We start from the raw sequence: 22,088 nt of genomic DNA, 5'->3' as shown, positions 1-22,088 counted from the left end.
GAAGCAGGATGACAAATGAAATAAACTGAGAATCCGCATCAGAGCAACCACAGACCCCATCTAAGACAGGCATTTCATCTATCAGCGTCATTCTGACAGCCGGCTAATGAAACATCTCTGGGGAGAGGGCTCCATTCTTGATGCAAAAGGGCCAGGGCAGGGTTCTGAAGCCCTTTCTCCACATGGGGTTCAGCAAAACCAGCTTCCCAGATGGCCTGCTAATCCCTGAAGCAAGCATTAACACCCATGTCCCACTGGAAAACAGGCAAAGGCAGCAGATTAGAGAGAAAGCAAGCTTAGCATAATACGAATAATGAGAGCTTACATTTATTGGGCACTTGCAATCAGTCTCAAGCAACTGATTGGTTATTTCCTTTAATCCTCCGAAAGAATATAATGCGATAGACATTATCCTCACATTACAGACATGGGGCCCAGGGATAGCAATTGTGCTTGTTACTTGCCTACTATATTCTAGCCTCTCTAACCTCTATTCGGCTGGAACTGTGCTAACTACATGAGCCAGGGCCCTTAACTGCCTAGTTTCCTAATAAGTTCTGCAGAGAGAAGGCAGAAAAAGCAGAAGAGAGAGCCAGATATAGGGCAGCAGAACTTCCTTCCTGCTTCCCTGTCCCTGCAGCATCACTCCTATCGCCTCCAGACTGCAGCCTCTTTGGGCACTTCCACTCCCAGTTTTGCCACATCTTCACAAGAGCATCAGGAGCAGCCAGGGAGAGATCTCTCTTCAGAAATCTGAGCGCCAACACTGCAGGGCAGCCCTCCCTCCGGGCACCTCCATTCTAGCAGCCCTCGGCCTTTGTTCATCCAGCCTTGGATGGCTGCTGCTTCCTCTCGTCACTCTCTCTAGATTTACCGCTATGCTCCTTCTTGCTCTTTCAGTGTATTCTCGATCCTCTGTATTAATCCCTCTATCTGAAGTACCTCGGAAGGTGTTTTTTTTTATGACTGAATATGAACTGATACAAAGGTGTTAAATATCGTGTCCAATGTCACACAGCGAGTAAACAGCATGGCAATGACTAAACCTAGTCTTTCCACAGACACTTAAACAGGCAGCTTTATTTGCTGGGGGTGGGGCAGGGAGCTAGGGCCACAGTAGATAATTGATACACATGGGTTTAAGATTAACCAATTTCTTAAGGCTCACATCATAATTATATTGTCATTAATAATAACATATGTGGATATTCATAGCCATTACTTCATATGATTCATAGCCATTAGTTCCTATGATTCGGAAAGGAAATATATTATAGTGAAGGGTATAACCTTTGGCGTAAGATAGACATTAGTTAAATCTTGGGTCTGCCATAAATAGCTGTGTGATCTCTGGCACGTTACTGAGCCTTGATGAAACTAAGTTTTGTCATCCATGAGATCTGGTTACTAGAAATACCGTATCTACCTGATATAGCTATGGTGCTCATTTACCTCATGTAATTCAATACATATAACATGTCAAAAACTGTGTGGGCTCTGAGATTTTATCTTACTTACAACCTAACCAGTTAGCTTGTTACTGTTTCATGGATGCTGACAGAACACAGGAGACTCCTGGGTCAGAGACAAATGACTTCATTTCTCATGACAAAAGCATTAGCCAGAGTTTCATGTTGGTTTTCATACATTGCTCATGTTTCCCACGTCTCACGGGCATGACGCAAAGGGCCCGCCCGGCATGGATGCCTGCACATCGTGAGTTGTTATAGGAGAACCCTGTGCTTGGGGGATTCACTATTTTTATAGTGCTCTGAAGTAAGACAACCCTGTGTCTGGGGAAAATGTTACCTCATCTGTCAAGCTTGCTCACCGAAAACATAACCATGAGAAGCGATCCAGGTACAAAGGAGCCAGGGCCTTGCATGTTGGGGATAACCAGCAAGAACATGCAGAAATACTCAAAGGCCAGGGTGGACTGCCTCTCCCAACAAAATGACTTGGCAAATGATAGTTATTATGAGCCTCATAAAACCCAGTCACTAAAGAATACTTGCCCCGGTTTATAGATGAGGGAACTGGCTCAGAGAAGTGAAATGACTCGCTCAATGGTTATGCCCTTTGGGGAAGCGGTGGTTCTGGGTTCCTAAACCAGAAATCATGGGCCCAAACCCCATGCCCATTCCTCTCCATCAAGATGCCTGTTTGTCAGGATAAGGGGCGCATACCATTAGCCCAGGACTGGCTGCACAGCTTGAGGGGCTCAGTGTCCATATTTCTAGAATTCTTGAACTTTCGAACCAAAGGGGCCTAAATATCCTCTGTTCTAGAGGGTTCCAAAATGTGTTTCCCAGGGACCTTGTGGGCCACTGAGCTTCCTCCGAGGCTAGCATGGGTGGGGGTGGGGGTGGGGCCCAAGACGGAAAGGGTGGGGAAGGCCTCTGTCACTCTTACTGGGGTTATGCATAAGATTGCTTTGGATTTTTTTTAAAAAAAGAAAGTTTGCTCCTAGAAAATCTCAGGCTTATCTCAACGGAATCTTTGTATTCAAGGTGAAGAAGCCAAGATGAAGGGATTTGGCCCAATTTATACAAGTAAAAGAACCAGGCCTCACTTTTGTTCTCCTGGCTGTCAGACAAATGTTCTTTCCACCAGGCTGGGGGTGGCCTCAGATAAGTACAAGAGCTGTTATATAATGAGATGGACTTCGCAGAGCAGACAGCACCAAGCCCCTATCAGGAAGCTACGCACTTTGAATTGATGGCTAGACATGACAATGATCTTTCCTACCAGCTAATGCAATACAGCGCCGGAAGTCAGGAAAGCTTGGTATGACTCCCTTGTACCGTGGGTGATGAGCTAACTGATGCTCATTCATTCACTATTTCATTCCAGTATCCATTGAGGGTCTATTATATGCCAGGGACTGTCCCAATATCCAGGGATACACTGTGAAAAAAGACAGAATTTTGAATAAGTTACTAAAACTTCCTTATTTATTCATTTATTCATTCAAAAATATATATTGAACACCCACTATATGTCAATCCCTGTGTTAGGCACTAACAGATGCGCCCAAAAGGCTCCCAGGCTAGTGGAAAAGAGGTGAACAAGAATCTGTACTACAGAATGATTAAATGTCAATCAGAGGTCATTCGGAAGAAGAGAGATGACCTCACTCGGCTTTGAGACGCAGGGAAAGGTCCCTGGAAACACTCAGGATGAAGCTGAGACCTGAGAGACAGAGAGAGTGAGAGGAGCCCAGTTACCTCAGCTAGAAAATGAGAAGACTCTTATCTCCGGGATCCTATGAAGGTCCCAAGAGACAGTAGTGCCCCAGTATCTGTGGGGCAATATTCCAAGCCCCCCAGTGGATGCCTGAAACTGCAGATAGGACAGAACCCTATGTATACTATGTTTTTTCCTATCCATACTTACCTGTGATAAAGTTTAATTTATAAATTGGGCACAGTAAGAGATTAAAAACAGTAACTAATAATAAATGAAACAATATGCTGTAGTAACTGTAATAAAGGTTATGTGTATGTGGTCTCTCACTCTCTAATAACTGATCTGATATCCCACACTGCTACCACGTGACTATGAGTGGGTAGTGGACACAGTGTGGACACACTGGACAAAGGGATTCTCCCGTCATCACTCTACTCTGAATAGCACACACTTTAAATGTATCAGTGGTTGATTTCTGAAATTTTCCATTTAATACTTTCAGACCACAGTTAACCTGAACTGAAACTGTGGAAATTGAAACTGTGGATGGGGGCAGGGGTGGGCGGGCACTGTATCCATGTGTCCAGCCTGGCACACAGAGATGGTGTTACGTGTTAACTTTCTGTCTCTGTCTTCATACACACAGGAGCCCACTCGGACTTTGTCTGTCTGTGGGCAGCAACTCACATAAGAAGAAATCTTTGTCTCCAGCCTCATTAGCATCAGGGTCTAAGCAAGTAACCAGGCCCAGACTCTGGCCTTGGAAAGGAGCCTGCACTGCTGGCCACTGCATTTGGGAATTTCCCCAATTCTCCTCCTAAAGTAGTCTCCTCCCCTCCCCCTCTCCTACTGTCTACCCCCCACCCCCACCCCCAGCACCAAGTAATTTATGTCTCATTGAGGGCCTTTCCCCTTCATAGCCCATCTGGCCTTCCTGCCTCAGCCTGCAGGGAGGGTGTAATCCTCTGTTTGCAGCTTTGCAGAGGTTTCTATGGAAATCATGACAATATTACAGCCACTGTGGAGCCGCATCCTTGCTGATTGAAGGCGGAGACAGACAGGACTTGAAAGGGGAAATTTGGAATTAAATATCAACAACCTAAGTCCTTAGAGACAATGACTTGTTTTCTTAATGTTGTTCCTATCAACAGTAAAAACAATCACAAAGTACTATTGTTCTTATGTTAACAATAGGAAGACGGGTTATTTCTCAGATCCTCTGTGGAGACTACAGGACAGGCCTCAAGCAAGGGCTCCCGGGCAATATTCAGACATGAGAATCTCACTCATCGGCGGGATTACAAAATGAACAAACAAGCTCATCTATACAGAAAGCAGGTTGGGGGTTGCCAGAGGGAGGGGGAAAGGGGTGAAATGGGTGATGGGGGTCAAAGCATACAAATTTCCAGTCATTAAATAAATCCCGGGGGTGTACTGTACAGCATGGAGACTGTAGTTAATAATACCGTATTATGTATTTGAAAGTTGCTAAGATTATAGATTGTAAAAGTTCTCATCACAAGAAAAAAAAATCTGTAACTATGTATGGTGACAAATGTTTACTACACTTATTGTGGTGATCATTTTGCAATATGCATGTAAATACTGAAGGATTAGGTTGTACACCTGAAATGAATATGATGTTATATGTCACTTCTTATACCTTGACAATATATAAAACAAAACAAGGTAAAATAATTTAATTTAATTTAAAAGAGCAAGGTAAATTTTTAGGTGGAGGTTAGAGAATCGAGGGGTATATCTTAACCAACTGAATGCTTCAAATTTCTACCACGTCACACAGACCAGGCTACAACTGCATACAATTTGGCATGGTTTGTCAACTATTTTCTCAAATCATCACAAGAACTTTGTAAGGAATTGGGAAATAGAAATGCTTATTTCGGGAGAAGGAGTGGTCAGCATCCATTAATCGTTCCCAAATGTTGAGACGGCAACGAAAGTGCCCGCGGAACTGGATGGACCTCCACTGAGGGCTTCTCTCCAGCACTGTTCCTGACTTTTGCTGTGACCCGTTTTCCTCCATGAGAATTTCATCTCTTTTTTTAATCAACTATGTTTTGAAGTTAACTTGAGCAGGATTCTCTTTTGTTGTAACAGCAAATGTAATGCCTTTCTTCAATTTCAAAAGCAAATGCAAGGCCTTGTGGAAAATGTTGAAATGGTGCTGAAGGAATAAAAGAAAACACAAGTTCCCCATTATCTCACTGCTCAGAAATATGCCACTGCGAAGATTTTGCTCAATTTCGATTGAATTTTTTTATTGTGGCTGAAAGCATGGGTTTGGGAGGTAGACAGAATCCTGGCTTGGGCTCCTGAAGGTTATTTACCTTCTCTAAGCCTCCGCGTTGCTACCCAAGGAGTCGATCACGCCTTCCTTCAGAGGGCAGAGAGACTGAATAACCCAAGAACACATTCTCATGCCACTACTCTCCTACGGTAGCCTTTTTAAAAATCCTCACCAGAGGATATGTTTATTGATTTTTAGAGGGAGAGGAAGAGGGGGAGAGAGAGAGAGAGAGAAATATCAATGTGAGAAACATTGGCCCATTGCCCATTGCCTCCCATACCTGACCGGACTGGAGATTGAACCCACAACCAAAGTATGTGCCCTGATGGGGAATTGAACCTGTGACCTTTTGATTTTATGGGATGATGCCCAATCAACCGAGCCAATATCACTTTTAATGTCTCTATAATATTTTATATGAATACACCATAAATTATTTATAATCCCTGTTACTGGATCAGTTGTTTTATAAATTAACTATTATAATACATAGAGTGACTTTTTATGATTTCTAGTCCTTCCTTTTGTTCCCCCCTATATATTACTCAGCAAAAGGGTTTACTAGTAAGTCAACTAGTTTACCCAAATATACTGAGCACATGTGGCTGGGTGGACACTGAGGAAGGGCAGTCAGGAGCGAGCGGCGAGTGCCCTTACGGAGCAGAGCTACTGGGGAGAGTGAAAGGAGCCCTGGGCTGGAAAATAAAAAATTGGGGTCTTAGTTCCAACCTCTCAACCCCGTCTACTAACTGTGAAACTTGCTATCTAACCTTCTCTTTTCTCGTTGTAACATAGATGTCATTATAATTCCTCCCTCCAATGTTTTGTGTGTGTGTGTGTGTGTGTGTGTGTGTGTGTGTGTGTGAACAGATTAACTTAATAAATGTAAAGTGCTTTAAAGAGTGTCTGGCACAGCACTATTCACAGCAGCCAACAAATACAAACAACCCAAATGTCCACCATCTGGTGACTGGATAAACTAAGTGTGGTGTATCTATACAATGGGATATTATACAGCCACAAAAAAGGAATGAAGGACTGATACATGCCACAGCATGGATGAACCTTGGAACATTACGCTAACTGACATAAGCCAGACTCCCCCCAAAATGTCACATATTATATGATCCCACTGATATGGAATGTCCAAAAATAGGCAAATCAATGGGGACAGAAAGCAGATTAGCAGTTACTCAGGGCAGGAGGGAGTGGGGAATGGAGAGTGACTGCTTCATGGTTACAGTTTCCTTTTGGGAAATGGAAAAGTTCTGGAACAAGATAGTGATAACAGCATAGCACTGTAAATGTATTTAATGCCACTGAATTGAACTTGAAATTTATAAGTTTTTTGTTATACATATTTTAGCATAGTAAAAGAATAACAACAAGAAATAAAAGAGTGCCTACCATATAATAAGCACTCAACAATTTCCATTTTTCACCCTTATTGCCCTCTGAAGGTCTCCGTTTTCCCATTTATAAAGTGAAGGTGAGAAAATAGCGTTGAAATTGCTTCTAGCTCTGAGATTCCACAGTGTCGTTGGATGCATCTGCCTTGTGCTGGAGAAATCTTTCCGTGACTATCCACGTCCTGCCGTCTCCCTCCTCTGGCCTGATGGAGGCCCAGTGCCCTTCTCCTGAGCATTCATTTTGAAGCTGCCATCACCTCTTTAACATGATTTCTTCAAGTACCTGATGCTCTCTGAGTGCTGGGACCCTGAAGAAGCTCATGGGGGACTCTCCGTAAATATCTATTGGACCCATGAATGGATGGAAGGAAAATTGAATATATCCAAAGAAACCCAAAACACTAATTAGAAAGAACATATGCACCTCTATATATTCATTGAAGCTTTATTTACAAATACCAAGATTTGGAAGCAGCCCAAGTGCCCATCAGTAGATGAGTGGATAAAAAACGCTGAGGTCCATTTACACCATGGGTTACTAGTTGGCTGTAAAAGAGAAGGAAATCTTACCCTTTGAGAAGGCATGGATGGGCCTGGAGAATATTATGCTAAGTGAAATAAACTAGCCAAAGAAAGACAAGCACCATATAATTTCACTTATATGTAGAATCTAATGAACAAAATAAACTGACAAACAAAATAGAAACACACTCATAGATACAGAGGACAGACTGAGCTGTCAGAGGGGAAGGGAGTTGGGGAGAGGGATGAAAAAGGTGAAGGGATTAAGCAAAAATAACCCACACAACTCATAGATGCAGACAACAGTATGGTGATTACTACAGGGAAATGGAGGTTGGGGGAGGAAGCAGAGGGTACAGGGGGGATAAATGGTGATGGAAGGAGACTTGACTCAGGGTGGTGAACACAAAATACAATATACAGATGATGTATTATAGAACTGTACACCTGAAATCTATATAATTTTATTAACCAATGTCACCCCAATAAATTCAATTTAAAAAAATAAATATTAAAAAAAGAATCCTATATAATAAAAGTCCAATATGCAAATTGTTCCCTCAGGTGGCCATTTGACCAGGAGTTCAACCGGGAGACCGGGAGTTCGACCGCTCGCTATTATGTGCACTGACCACCAGGGGATGGCACAGAACATGGCAGGCGTCGGTGACACAGTGCTGGCAGCAGGCGGCAGTGGAGGCGCTGCAGGCCCTGATGCGCCCCAACGAGAGCGGGATCGTGGTGGGATGGTGGAGCAGGTGAGGAAGCGGCACCAGGCCAAGGTGGGGTGCCAGGCGGGGCTGTGGTGCTATGGGGCTATGAGGCTGGGGGCACAAGCTGGGGCTGCAAGGCTGGGGCATGAGCTGGGGCCCAGTCTCCGCAGGCCACCCCAAGGGACCCCACCCATGCATGAATTCATGCACCAGGCCTCTAGTTTAAAAAATAAAATAAAAAATTAATGAGAGAGTGAATGTGTAGCCAATGATTCTCACTGCATGCCTCATGCCCCAGCTGAATGGCTGACTCCTAAATCAGATTTCCTGCAGTGAGCACACATCTTCCAGAAGGTAACAGACACATGCCCAACTGCATCCACCCTTTCCCTGCGAACGCCTAATCACACTTTTATTGGACTTTTATCTCAGCTCCCAAAGCTCTACATTTGTAATCTATTGACATGTCTTAAGAGTAATCCTCCCTGTTCATTTAATCCTGTCACATTCTGCCAGCACTCCGAAAAGTCTCTTTCCCACCTTTGCCTCTCTTGCCTCTTCTTGAAGCTCCAAGCTGTTTGCTGCCTGCGCACCTCCCCTCTTCCTAGCACTCCCGCAAAGCCTTGTTTTAAGTTTGGCCTCCTTCTTCCTCATCACTGGGACTTCCTTTGTTTATTTCTCTCCCGCTGTTATTTCCAGGTTATCCTCTTCAACCTCCCCCTCTCTCCTGTCTTTGTTCTTCACAAAGCCTTGCCTACACTTCATAGATTGCCATTCTCAAATACCTTGCATTGTTCTCCGCAATATCAGATATGTTTTTATTTTTAATTTCTTCCTCTAATCTCAGACATCCTGAAAAGGGGAACCAGTGCTCCTTGTTGAATCTTTTAGATTGTTTTGGATAGTTACTATATCTACTTCAAATGTCTGAATCTTTTCATCTAGAAAAGTTGCTAGGACTCACTCTGCCACTCTGACACACACACACACACACACACACACACACACACACACACGTGCCCCTTTTCTTGTATTCAAGACCAGGGTCCGCAAACAACTGCCCTTGGGCCAAATCCAGCCCTCCACCTGATTTGTAAATAAAGTTTAATTGGCACATAGCCACCCGTTCATTTACATATTGTCTATTCATGCTCCTGCTATACAGAGTTTACTAGTTGGGACACACAGCTTATAGCACATAAAGCCTAAAATATTCACTATTTGGATCTTTATAAGAAAAGTATACAGACTCTACTTGTGCACAGTTTCTTAGCTGTCAGCATGCATTGCCAGATACTGCCTTCATTTCAAATCCCTCTCCCCATTTCAAACTCCCTGCTCCCCACCCGGTAATCTCACTGAAAAGTTCCCTAAGTGTACCACTGGCTGGCTTCCCGTCTCTCCCCTGGTGGTGTATAGGAAAAAACTGTGTCCCTGGAAATGTAGTCCCTCCCTACTAATTGTGTGAGGTGTCATCATTCATCAAGTGTATTTTTTTTCCTTCTCACTCAATATCCATTTATCACACAGCTTTCCATTTCGTTAGTTTTATTTATTTCTAATTGACAGGATGTAGGAATATTACAAGACAACAGTCTCTCCCCAGCCCACTTCCAACTCAAAGTAAGCATTGCATCTTTTCTCTTTGGACACAGTTTATCTGCTTGAAATAAAACAATTGGTTCCGCCTTTGATAGACTGTCCAAAATGCGCTGTGTGTGAGCTCCAGGGTCTTGTAAACTGAGAATTGAACCCAATCTCTGCCACCATCCTTTGAATACTATCTGCCCTTGGTAGGCGCCTTTAAATCAGGCTGACCCCCCAGCAAATCATAGCACCCAACAAAAATTATCATTAGCTCTTGGTGCTTATCATGACAATTGTCCTAGTCCAGGGGTGGGCAAAATTTTTGACTCGAGGACCACAATGGGTTCTTAAACTGGACCGGAGGGCCGGAACAAAAGCATGGATGGAGTGTTTGTGTGAACTAATATAAATTCAAAGTAAACATCATAACATAAAAGGGTACGGTCTTTTTTTTGTTTGTTTTATTCATTTCAAACGGGCCAGATTCAGCCCGAGGGCCGTAGTTTGCCCACGGCTGTCCTAGTCCCTCCTATTTCTTCCCTCCCTTTCTCTGTGTCCTGGCGGCTTTCTAGGGCCTCCTAGCTTCTGATGTTTTCTGCTTTAGCTGCTGTGTTCACCTTTTGGACTTAACCAAATTCTGCTTTCCTATGTTGATTCTGTGAACCCCATCCTCTCACTCTCCAGAAAGTCCCATGAGTAGATACTTTATTTTGAATAATCCTCTTAGCCACATCAGTGTTAGGTGCCGGACCTCATTCGGTACCAATCGATGCTTAGCTGCCACCATAGCAACGTGGTGTAGCAGAAGCAATCAGACAAGTCCCAGAGCTTAAATCCTGACTTTTTCCAGTTGTATGATTATAGGAAGTCAACCTCTCCGAGATTCAGTTTTTCTTCCAGACTATGTAGATATATACTTATTTTGTGGCGTTATGGTGAGAATTGGAGACAGGAGTGCTTTGAATAAATAAGTACTCCACAAATGAAACTTTTCATTAGAATACTCCTTCAACCTCATATGTGTGCTCCCAAGCCCATAAAATTGTAAGGGCTTATAATGTGAACTACTTTGTTACAGTAAATTTTGTTCTTTTAGTAGGTCTCCTTTTCATAACTTTAATTTTCTATCTGCAGCTAAGATTTAAAATCTTCTTCTTCCTATGTCTTTTACTTTGTGTCACCTGGCTCTTGTGGCCCCTTAATTTCATCCACAGTTAAGCAATGTGGCCCAGGATGCATCCCTCGTTCTTATAGAGTTTATACAAAAGGCTTCCCTGCCTTTAAATGCCCTGGTGTCCTGCTTGTGAAGTTTCCTGTAGGAAGCAACCATCCCATGCTTGTGTTCGTGCAGGATGGAAAGGACCACACCACATGCAGTCATGTCTAGGAATTATTCATTGTCAATGGTAATGAAATGAATATGTACAAACATTTAGCTAGAAGGAGGTCAATCACCTCCTTACTCACAATAGCAAAAGTGAAATTAAAACTGAAAAAACACACCCATAAGTAACCAATTAAAAGGAATTAGTAATTAAATAAGTGATACCTCACAGTGGAGTACTATAAAGCCATTGTAAATTAGGCTTTAGAAAAGCACTGATTCTCTGTAAAAATGCCATAATAACACAAGTTTAAAAAGGTCATTTAGGGTTTCCAGTCTGGCATTAATGAGCTTAGAAGTTGCCACTCCATCTGAACAAGTAAAAATCTAAGCAAACTAACAAATCAATAGCTCTTCTTACTAGTGGGTCCAGCAGAAAGGTGAATTCACAGGGAAAACTGCTGCACCAAAAATTAGAGAGACAAGTGGATACAGAAAATCACAATTTTCCTGAGCAGAACCCCATAAGCAAACACTTTCATGGAAACCATCTGGGGTAGGAAAACCTGAACTGTAGTGGAAAAACTGCTGGAAACTCAGTGTGGACAACTCTGAGAGTCAAAAGCTCCAGAGGGACTCAGTTATCAGAGGGCTCTCACAGTTTTATGATCATTACCGCCAAGAGCTCTGCTTGTCCTCACGGTGACTCTCAGAGAAAGATCTCCTCCTGCCTCTGGAGGGGGGCTGAGAAGCATCGGGAAATCTACAGTCAAGGGCCATGAGCTCGTCAAAAGTCCTAAGCATAGGGCTGCAGAATGCTTCCCATCCCTCGTCTTACCACTACATTACTAAAGGTCTATTTATTGGAGTTCATCGTACCTAGTACATTGTGTCCACATTTCAACAACAACAAAAAAATGCAAGGCACACTAAAAGGCAAAAAACACAGTGTGAAGAGCGTGAACAAACATCAGAACCAGAGCCTGACATGGCAGGGATGTTGGGATTATCAGACCAGTAATTTAGAAAAACTATGGTTAATATGCTTCCATGGGAAAAAGAGACAACATGCAATAACAAACATAATGTAGACAGAGAGATGGAAATCTTAAAAAGAAAATGCTAGAAATGAAAAACAATATAATAGAAGAAGAATGCCTTTGATGGGCTCTTTAGTAAAATAGACCCAGCTGAGGGAAGAATCTCTGAATTGGAGGATGGAACAATAGAATCTTCTAAAGCTAAGCAAAAAGGGGAAAGTTTAACTAAACAAAACAGAACAGAATATCCAGGAACTGTGAGACAACTACAAAAGGTGGGACATACACATAATGGTATTACCAGAGGAGAAGAAAGAAAAAAACCCAGAAGCATTATTCAAAGCAATAATGACTGAAAATTTCCCCAAAATTAATGACAGACACCAAACCACAGATGGAAGAAGCTCCGAGAAAAGGCAAAAGAAAAAAGAAAGAAAGAAAGAAAAAGATGCTTATACATATTATATTCAAATTTCAGAAAATTGAAAATAAAAAAAAATTAAAAGAACCTATGGGGGGCGGGGGGGGGGGGTAGGGGGGAAAGACACCTTACCAATAGAGAAGCAAACATCAAAATTACATCCAAATATCCTCAGAAATCATACCAACAAGAAGACAATAGGGTTAAATATTAATGTGGTGAGAGAGAAAAAAACACCAACCTAGAATTCTAACCTTGTGAAATATCCTTAAAACCTGAAGAAGAAATAAAGAATTTCTTAGATAAGCCACAAATGAGGGAATTGTTGGCAGCAGATCTGCCTCAGAAGAAATGTTAAATGTTCTTCATAGAGAAGAAAAATGTTATAGGTCAGAAACTTGGATCTATACAAAGAAAGGAAGAGCACTGAAGAAAGAATAATTGAAGATAAAATATTTTTCTTATCCTTAATTGATCTAACAAAACACTTTATTCAAAATAATATTAGCAACAATGTATTCACTTATATATGTACATATGTACATGTGTATAGTGATGTATAAATCATATGAATAACAGCAAAATAAATTATAAAATACTTTGAGCTAAATAAAAGTGAAAATACAACATATAAAAATTCCTGGGATGCAATTAAAACAGTACTTAGAGGGAAATTTATAACATGGAATACATATATTAGGAAAAAAGAAAGACCTAAAATCAATAGTGTAAGCTTCCATCTTAAGAAACTAGAAAACAAATATAAATTAAACCCAAAGTAAGCAGAATAAAAGAGAGAATAAAAATTAGAACATAAATCAATAAAATTGAAAATAAGAAATCAACAAAGAAAATTAACAAAACCATAAGCTGGCTCTTTGAAAAGATCAATAATTAATAAGCTTCCAGCGAGGATAACTAAGGGGGGAAAAAAGAGAGAAAACACAAATTATTTATATCAGAAACGAAAGAGGCAACATCACTATAGTTCCCATGGATATTAAAAGGATTATAGAACAATATTATGAACAACTCTATGCCCACAAATTTGATAACCTAGAAGAAATGGACTAAATCCTTAAAAGATGCAACCTGCCGAAACTCACACAAGAAGAAATAGACTATCAGAATATACCTATAATTTATTAAGTAAATTTAATCAATAATTAATAATCTTCCAAAACAGACAGCACCAGGCCCAGATGGGTTCACTGGTGAACTCTACCAAATATTTAAGGAAGAAATTATACAAATTCCCTACAATCACTTCCAGAAGATAGAAACGAAGGGAATACTACTTAACACATTCTATGAAGCCAGCATTATCTTAATACCAAAACCAGACATATATTACAAAGAAAAGTAGAGACCAATATCTCTCATGAACATAGATTCAAAAATTATCAACAAAATATTAGCAATCAAATCCAGCAATGTATAACAAAAATTAAATACCACAACCAAGTGGGATTTACCTAAAGTACGCAAGACTGGTTCAATATTATAAAATTAGTGTAATCCATCACATCAACAGACGAAAGAAGAAAAATCACAGGATCATATCAATAGATGCAGAAAAAGCATTTGACAAAATGCAGCACCCATTCATGATAAAAATCCTCAGCAAACAAAAAATAGATGGGAACTTCCTCAACCTGATAAAGAACATCTATAAAAAACCTGCAGCTAACATCATACTTATAAACTCAAAGAAACTGACACTTACCCAACTTCAAGACTTACTATAATGCTACAACAATAATTAAGACAATGTGGTATTGGCAAAAGAACAGACAAATAGATTAACGGAAAATAATATAGAGCCTAGAAATAGACCCATATAAATATAGTAAACTGAACTTTGATAAAGAAGTACAGGAAATACAATGTAGCCAAGATAGTCCTTTTCAACAAATGGTACTGAAACAACTGAACATCCAGAACAATCTAGACACAGGTTGTATACCCCTAACAAAAATGATCTCAAAATATATCACAGACTTAAATGCAAAACTACAAAACTCCTAGAAGATAACACAGGAGAAAAGCTAGATAAACTTGGGTATGGCAATGACATTTTAGATACAGCACCAAAAGCACAATGCATGAAAGAAATACGGGAACAACCCAATTTTAAAAGGGTCAAAAGACCTGAATAGACATCTGATCAAAGAAGATCTACAGATGTCAAGTAAGCATACAAAAAAATGCTTCACCTTGGATGTCGTTAGGGAATTACAAATTAGAACAACAACGAGATACCACTACACATCTATTAGAACAACCAAAATCCCAAACACTGAGGATACCAAATGCTGGTGGCAATGGGGAGCAACAGGAACTCTCATGCATTGCTGGTAGGGATGTAAAATGATGCAGCCACTTTGGAAGTCAGTTTTGAGATTTCTTACAAAACTAAACATACTCTTACCATATGATCCAGTAATCACACTCCTTGGCATTTACTCAAATGAACTGAAAATTTATGTCCACACAGAAAGCTGTATGTGGATGTTCACACTATCTTTAGTCCTAATTGTCAGAACTTGGAAGCAAGCAAAATGTCCTTCAGTAGGTGAGAGGATACATAAACTGTAGTACATTCAGTGTTAAAAAGAAATGAGCTCTCAAGCTATGAAAAGACATGGAGGAAACTTACATGTGTATTGCTGAGTGAAAAAAGGCAATATAAAAGGGCTATTAATGACTATGATATTAGAACCACTGACTATTATGGCTTTTGTCTTAAAGGTTGCGGACTTACAAGCACTATTTTATTGGGTAGGCAAGACGAGCTACTGGGGTACCAGGAAAAAAATCAGGATTTCTATTTGTACTTATTATGCTATCTTTTCCTTTTTACTTTGTACTTTTTTATTTGTACTGTCTAATGGTCAAAAGATATCAACAGATTATTTGTGTATGTAATTTATATAGATGTACTAGAGGTCCGGTGCACGAAATTCGTGCACAGGTAGGGTCCCTAGGCCTGGGCAGCGATCAGGGCCCATCTGTGGGGCAGCCGGCGGGGCAGTCGGGGGGCCCCTCCTGGCATCCACCTTGGCTGGCCTGGCTTTGCCCGCTTGCCAGCCCCAACCCCCGCCGCCGCCGCCAGTTCCCTTCATTTGCGGGGCAACTGGCGGGGCGATTGGGGGCTCCTGCTGGCACCCGCCTTGGCTGGCCTAGGGCCTGTGGGCTGGGGGAAGTTCCTGTGTTGAGTGTCTTCCCCCTGGTGGTGAGTGAGCATCATAGTGACTGGTCATTCTGCTGTTCGGTCGATTTGCATATTAGGCTTTTATTATATAGGATAGGTATATGTAATTTGCATAGAGGAGAAAAATAAAAAAAAATGTCTAGACCATTGCCACAGTGACCAACTGGCCCAGCCCTTTTGTTTTAGAAAGGAGGGAACTGAAGCTTAGAGAGAAGAGAGCTAACTTGCCCAAGAAGTACAGCTGGTTAAAGCTAGGATCTCCAAGCTGAGACTGCTAATGCTTTATCCAGTTAAGTTTTGTGTGGTTTGTTTGTTTGTTTGTTTCTGACGCATCTAATTGTCTCTTGGTGGAGTAGAGCTGTTTTTTGAATGCCTATGAGTTCATCTAAGAGTACAGATAAATTTTAACATCACATTTTCCTAGAGACTTAATTTTAAACAAGGCTTACACACCTATATGGGCCTTCTGCCTCCTCCCCAAACCGAAGGGCTGAGCTTCCCAGCCAAGATGGCATTCTCCACAGCCAGAGCTCCTGTTCCTCATCAGCTGTATCCTCTCTCTCCCTGAAACACTACTAGAGGGATAATGCCCAGTGGACATAAATCACAAGGAAAATCAGCTAGAGGATCGCTGACAGGAAAGCATCACAGACAGCCCCTGGCCGTCTTAAACTTTACTTACAAGAGCTGTCAGCAAAACCCTGTCTCCAGGGACCATTACTTTGAGGGAACCCTGCCAATCCCAGCATTACTAGGAAGACATGCTTTTTATGAACCTCAAATGCCTACTGTCAAACTAAACCAAAGTTCTGAAAGGTTTCAAACACTTCCGAGTCAGGGGAAGTAAACATACTTCTAGATTCAGGTAAGCAAGCGCCTCTTTCCCTAAGTGCACACTCCCATGAGTCAGAGCAGCCTTGTAAAAATAATTTACATCCAGGATTTGGATTCTGAGGACTAGCCAGGCCTCTATAAACCTACACTTCTATGTGCATCTGTCTTTCCTTGTGTAGGGGAAGGAAGAGAACTCAGTGTCGCGGGGTCCTTTTGAAAACGTATTGCCCAGGACCAGAAGGCACATGACAAACAGTCAAAAGTTAAGAGCCACATCTCATTTGTGTAAATTCTCTCCTCCAACATCCTAAACCCCTGCTGACTTCAGAAAAGAAACATCTTGCCCCAAAGTGGCCCCTGTGGGAAGCAGGGAACTAGAAATGACCCACGACTCCTGAAAGGGAGTTATCAATACACACATGTAATCATAATGTCATTACTCTGTTTTCATTGGATGACAGAGCCTTTGCAGTATCATTTGCTCTTGGCCAACCATGTATCATAATTACATTCCCTTTAGTAATTCCTTCACTGCAAGAACAATTCTGGAAACCATCCTGAGAAGTGGTAGAAAATATGTACTTTTCACATGGAATTGCTTTTTCTGCACTTATTGTCAAAAAAAGTAAACAAAAAGTTTCCAGATCTTGCGATTGTAAATAACTCTGCAATAAACATAGGGATGCAAATATTCTTTCAAATTCATGTTTGGGTATTCTTAGGATATATTCCCAGAAGATTAAAATATATAAACACACACATACACACACACACAAAATCATTTGTTAAAACTCAGAAAACTGTATGCTTTAAAGGGTAACATTTTACGTATGTAAATTATACCTCAATAAATCCAATTTTAAAAAAAATTATAAACAGCCCTGGCCAGTTTGGCTCAGTGGATAGAGCGTGAGCCTACGGACTGAAAGGTCCCAGGTTCGAATCTGGTCAAGGGCACATGCCCGGGTTGTGGGATTAATCCCCAGTAGGGGGCGTGCAGGAGGCAGCCAATCGATGATTCTCTCTAATCATTGATGTTTCTATCTCTCTCTCCCTCTCCCTTCCTTTCTGAAATCAATAAAAATGTTTTAAAAAATTATAAACAAAAAGTTGTGTGAGCCACCCACGGAGGATTTTGGCAACATGAATGTCTATCATGAGAAAACTCTAACTATAAGATTTAATAAGGTGTTTACTGGTAGGTCCAGAACCACAACATAAACCCAGTCATATCCCAAACCTGGAACTTGGCATTCGGAGTATAACTCAGAAACATTTTTATACTTTTATTCTGCCAAACACTTTTATTATTTAATTCCTTCATAATTTATTCATTCATTAAACTCATTTTCCTTTGGTGGGAGTAATGACTAGGTAGGTATGCTTGAGAGAGACAAAGCCAATTTTGAGTTCATGGAGACTTTTAAAAAAAATCTATTTTGACAACTTTGCAATCAGCTTGGAAGAATAAGGGCTTGGCAGCAACCGTTTCAAGGGTGAGCAACTGATCTCCAAGTGCCCTGATTATGGGCTGGTGGCAGGATGGAGGGAGGTTTCCACGGGTGTGGCGGGAAGGTCTGTCCTTGCCCTGCATTCTAGTAATGTGTCAGGAGCACGCACAGCAGCCAGGACCATTGAATATTTTTTAAAGAGAATATGGACTTTATTAGGTGTCAAATACAGAAATAAACTCATCTACATAGGAGTGCAGAGAGTTCCCTTTGTTTCTCTAGGCCAGCGGTTGGCAAACTGCGGCTCGCGAGCCACATGTGGCTCTTTGGCCCCTTGAGTGTGGCTCTTCCACAAAATGCCACGTGTGGGCGCGCGCACACAGTGCGATTGAAACTTTGTGCCCCATGCTCAGAAGTCGGTATTTTGTGGAAGAGCCACACTCAAGGGGTCAAAGAGCCGCATGTGGCTCGCGAGCCGCAGTTTGCCGACCACTGCTCTAGCCTTTCCCACCACAACACCATAAAAACATTTTGCACACACACAATGGCCAGCAAAGAGTAAAAAAAAAGGCAAGTCCTCAAAAATGACAGATGCTCAGCATAAGGAGGAGGACGTGCTGGAGCTGCTGGTTGGGGGGTAGAGCACGTTTTCCCTCGGTGCATCCTCCAGTTGTTTCTCTATCTAACCCTGCCGCTGGCCAGCCAGTGCAGTAATGATTTGCTCTGGCCAATGAAATCTGAGCAGAAGCCATGTTTGTGACCTCAGAGTGGGAGTTTAAAAGTCTGTGAACAATTTGCCACATGCTCTTCCCACCATGATTGTGTGGGCATGGAGCCTCCGTCAGTCTAGGTCTCTGAGGGGCAATGATGAGCAGAGCTGCTCTGATAACCCGTGCTGGCCCCGTAGCAGGAGCAAGAAATAAACTGCTATTGTTTAGTTAAGGCATGGAGAGTTGGGGATCGCTTGTTACTGTTGCATTACCCAGCCTTTTCTGACAGATACATGAGCCCAGATGCTTAAAATCATTAAAATATTTCAGAATAAGGAACCATATTTATTCTTCTCTTTCCAAAAGTCAGAACTATGAGTCGTTTGTAGAAACTACAAGTAGGCAGATTTGGGCTCAAGTTTCTTAAATAAAGTTATCCAAAAGTTGCTTCATGAGGGAGAGAGCACCCTGAAAATGGCAGTGTTTAAACTGAGACCAGATGATCATCTGGCTTTTAGGTAGCAAATATATGGCTTAATGAAGGAGGTTGAATGTATCAAACATTTATGGAGCACCTCCAGTATACCAGGTATTTTAGTCGCCAAGGTAAATCCAAACACATAACCCCTTTCTTCAAGGAAGTGACCGTCAAGTATAGAAGTAGATAACCTATGCCATCTTCTCTAACACTGTGATTCAACCAAATTAGAGGTAATAACATGTGCTGGGTGAAGCTGACAGCAAGCCCGAACTTACAAATAACCATGTGGCACTAGAAATCCTGCTGAAACTTGGATTGTATTATTATTTTTCAATTAGGAGCCCAAAGTATAGGGTTGACAAAAGGAAGGAAAACGAGAGAATTGCTGGTTTTAAAGGAGGAACATTTTTCCTTTCTCTAGTTGCCATTCTTACATCTTGCAAACCAGGCATATTCTCTGACTTACATCAGGGGTGTTCCAGCAGAGGGAACAGCACTGACTCACAACAATTGTCACTGACCTTTTCCAGCCTTTCTCCCACCCCTAAGAGTCAGGAAGGGATCATTTCAACGCTCACTAACTCAGACTTGAAGACAAGCAATGACCATCCTATTGGGCCATCCTTCAGTTGACCAATCAGCTGACACCCTTCCAGAAGATCTGAAGTTTTCCCTAAAAGAGTATTTGAGTAGGGCCTAGAGAAATCCCATATTCTAAGGATGAGGTGAAAATCACAAACAGTGATCCAAGGGACACTGACCTTATTTCCCCAATGGCCCTTTCCAACAGGGCTTGCTTTTCCCTGCTGGTATCAATAGTTAAAGTTTTGTTTGTTTTTCTTAAACTTCCAAAAATCAAACAGTGGAGAGAGATGTGCTGGCCTTTCCCCGGCTCTCTGCCTTTTCATGGAAAAACATCTAAAACTTGGGTCAGCATTCACTGTAATTGCTCTGAGGCAGACATTTCCATTTCAGGTTATTATTCACAACAGTATTAGTGCAGAATAATATATGCGGCTGGATTTTGCAGCCATTATCTAGAGTCTAGATTCTGGACAAGGGTGACGTATCTGATTCCTATTGTCCCTCAACGGAAAAGCATCAGTTTGGACTTTGAATACTCCAGCCCTGCTCAGGCCCTAAATGTTCTGAACTACAGTTCTGATTTGCCTATGAAATAAATCAATCAGGGCAAGCTGGATGTCAATGCCATGCCTCCAGTCAGTTCAGCGGGACCTAAGTTTCTCAAAATTACAGACAGAAGAAATTGGCTTTGGCGCGTGGAAGAGGAGCCGGGAAAACTTGCAGCTCGTGCTAGTCTAATGTGCATCCTTAACACACTCGCCTATTTTTAAAAAATACAATGATATTCTTCCAGGGACAGCTGGATCCCTGTGGTACCCAGGCTTGTGCCAAGCTCTCTATACAAATACACACTTCACAAACACAGATGTGAAATGTCCATTCTAGGACATGAGCGAGGCGTGGAGATTCGATTGTTTAGTCTGGTGGCTCTACACCTAAAAGTTTCAGGAAGAGAACCGATGTTCGAAGAGTGAGAGGGGAGAGGGCCCATCCTGTATTTTCATCCGGGCGCTATGGCGATGACCCCATTTTCCCAGCACCAGTCTGCCCTCTGCCCTGATGACCTGAGCTGAGACTGAAGGGCCAGAGTGGGAGCCCAGACAATTGTGTCTGGTTAGTCAGACGAGAGAAATCACTAAGCCTTCCCGGACTGGCCGGGCTGACACACCCACTCAGAACCAATGGCCCTGGGGTGCGGCTGGGAGGCAGGGGGACCCGCGCGCATTTAGATGCTGAAATTGGGGTCATGCGCTAATCCAGGTCCGGGCGAGGAGGTCACGGCAGGCTCAGCGGAGGATGCCCTTGTCCTCCTCCCAGTCCCCGATTCCTGTGCAAAGTGAGCAAAAGAAAGTTGCGCCCGGGGCCATGGCGCCCCTGGCTGCTCCGGGAAGGAGGGCGGACGGAAGGGAGACCCAGGCCCCTTACCTGGTCCTTGGGGCCGAGGTTCTGCAAAACTTCCTTGCCGGTGGCGCTGCGGATCTCCACCCCGGTGGGCGCGGGCGGCGCGGGCGTGGGCTCCCGGCTCTCCTCCCGGCCTTGGCTCCTGCGCGGGGAGTCGCCTTCGAGCCCGGGTCGGCTCCCCGCGCCGCGGCCGCTGCCCTGGCTGCTCCGGGGGGTCTTCGCTCCCCGCTGCCCCACGCTCAGGGCATCGAAATCCAGCGTCTTGCTCTCGAAGGCGCCCTCCACGTTGCAGAACATGCCGCCGTACTTCTGCCGCGGGACCTGGTCCGTGGTGCCCGGCCTGGCCAGGTACACGGGCAGATCGTCTTCATGGGAGCTGTCCCAGCCTCTCCGGCCGGAGGCCATGGTTCCAGCGCCACAGGAGCCCAGCGGCTTCTCTTCCCCGGGGCGGAAAGGGCAGCCCCCGGCCGCGTGCGCCGAGCCTCAGGGATGGGGCGGGAGGAGGCGCCTGAGCCTTCGCGCCAGAGGCGGCAGTGCTGCGCCCGCGGCTTCAGTCCCCCGCCAGCCCGCCGGCGCGCTCCGCTCGGGTCACCGCTCCGACCTTAATGTGGCCTCGCGTCCTTGTCCTCCGCGTCCTTGCCGCCCATGGGAAGTAGCAATCCCAACTTGCGGCGCGCGTGCACACACACACACACACACACACACCCACACACACACACACACGAGCGCGCGCGCACTCCCCGCTCATCCAGCGAGCCCCAGATTCACACTCAAGAACTTGCCTCGCTCACACAGGCACACGCACAGGCTCCCTCGCCCACCCCAACTCCGAGCTTGCCCCGCAAACACCAGTCTTTCTATCTGGCTAGTGCACTTGAACCTAGTTGGCTCAGGGG

At 43.2% G+C, this 22,088-nt stretch overlaps 1 protein-coding gene across 1 annotated transcript in view; it reads right to left on the bottom strand.

The window, feature by feature from the left end:
- DPYSL3 (dihydropyrimidinase like 3) overlaps positions 1-21,597 on the bottom strand; it is a 103,636-nt gene extending 82,039 nt beyond the window's left edge. The window contains exon 1 of the mRNA XM_036312915.1: positions 21,217-21,597. Within this exon, the coding sequence (XP_036168808.1) occupies positions 21,217-21,597 (381 nt within the window). The remainder of the gene's footprint in view (positions 1-21,216) is intronic.
- Positions 21,598-22,088: the final 491 nt, after the last annotated feature.

This window comes from Myotis myotis, unplaced genomic scaffold, assembly GCF_014108235.1.
Source record: "Myotis myotis isolate mMyoMyo1 unplaced genomic scaffold, mMyoMyo1.p scaffold_m19_p_6, whole genome shotgun sequence".
NCBI classification, from domain to species: domain Eukaryota; kingdom Metazoa; phylum Chordata; class Mammalia; order Chiroptera; family Vespertilionidae; genus Myotis; species Myotis myotis.
The sequence above is the reverse complement of the archived record's forward strand: the minus strand, read 5'-3'. Positions and strand labels throughout refer to the sequence as shown.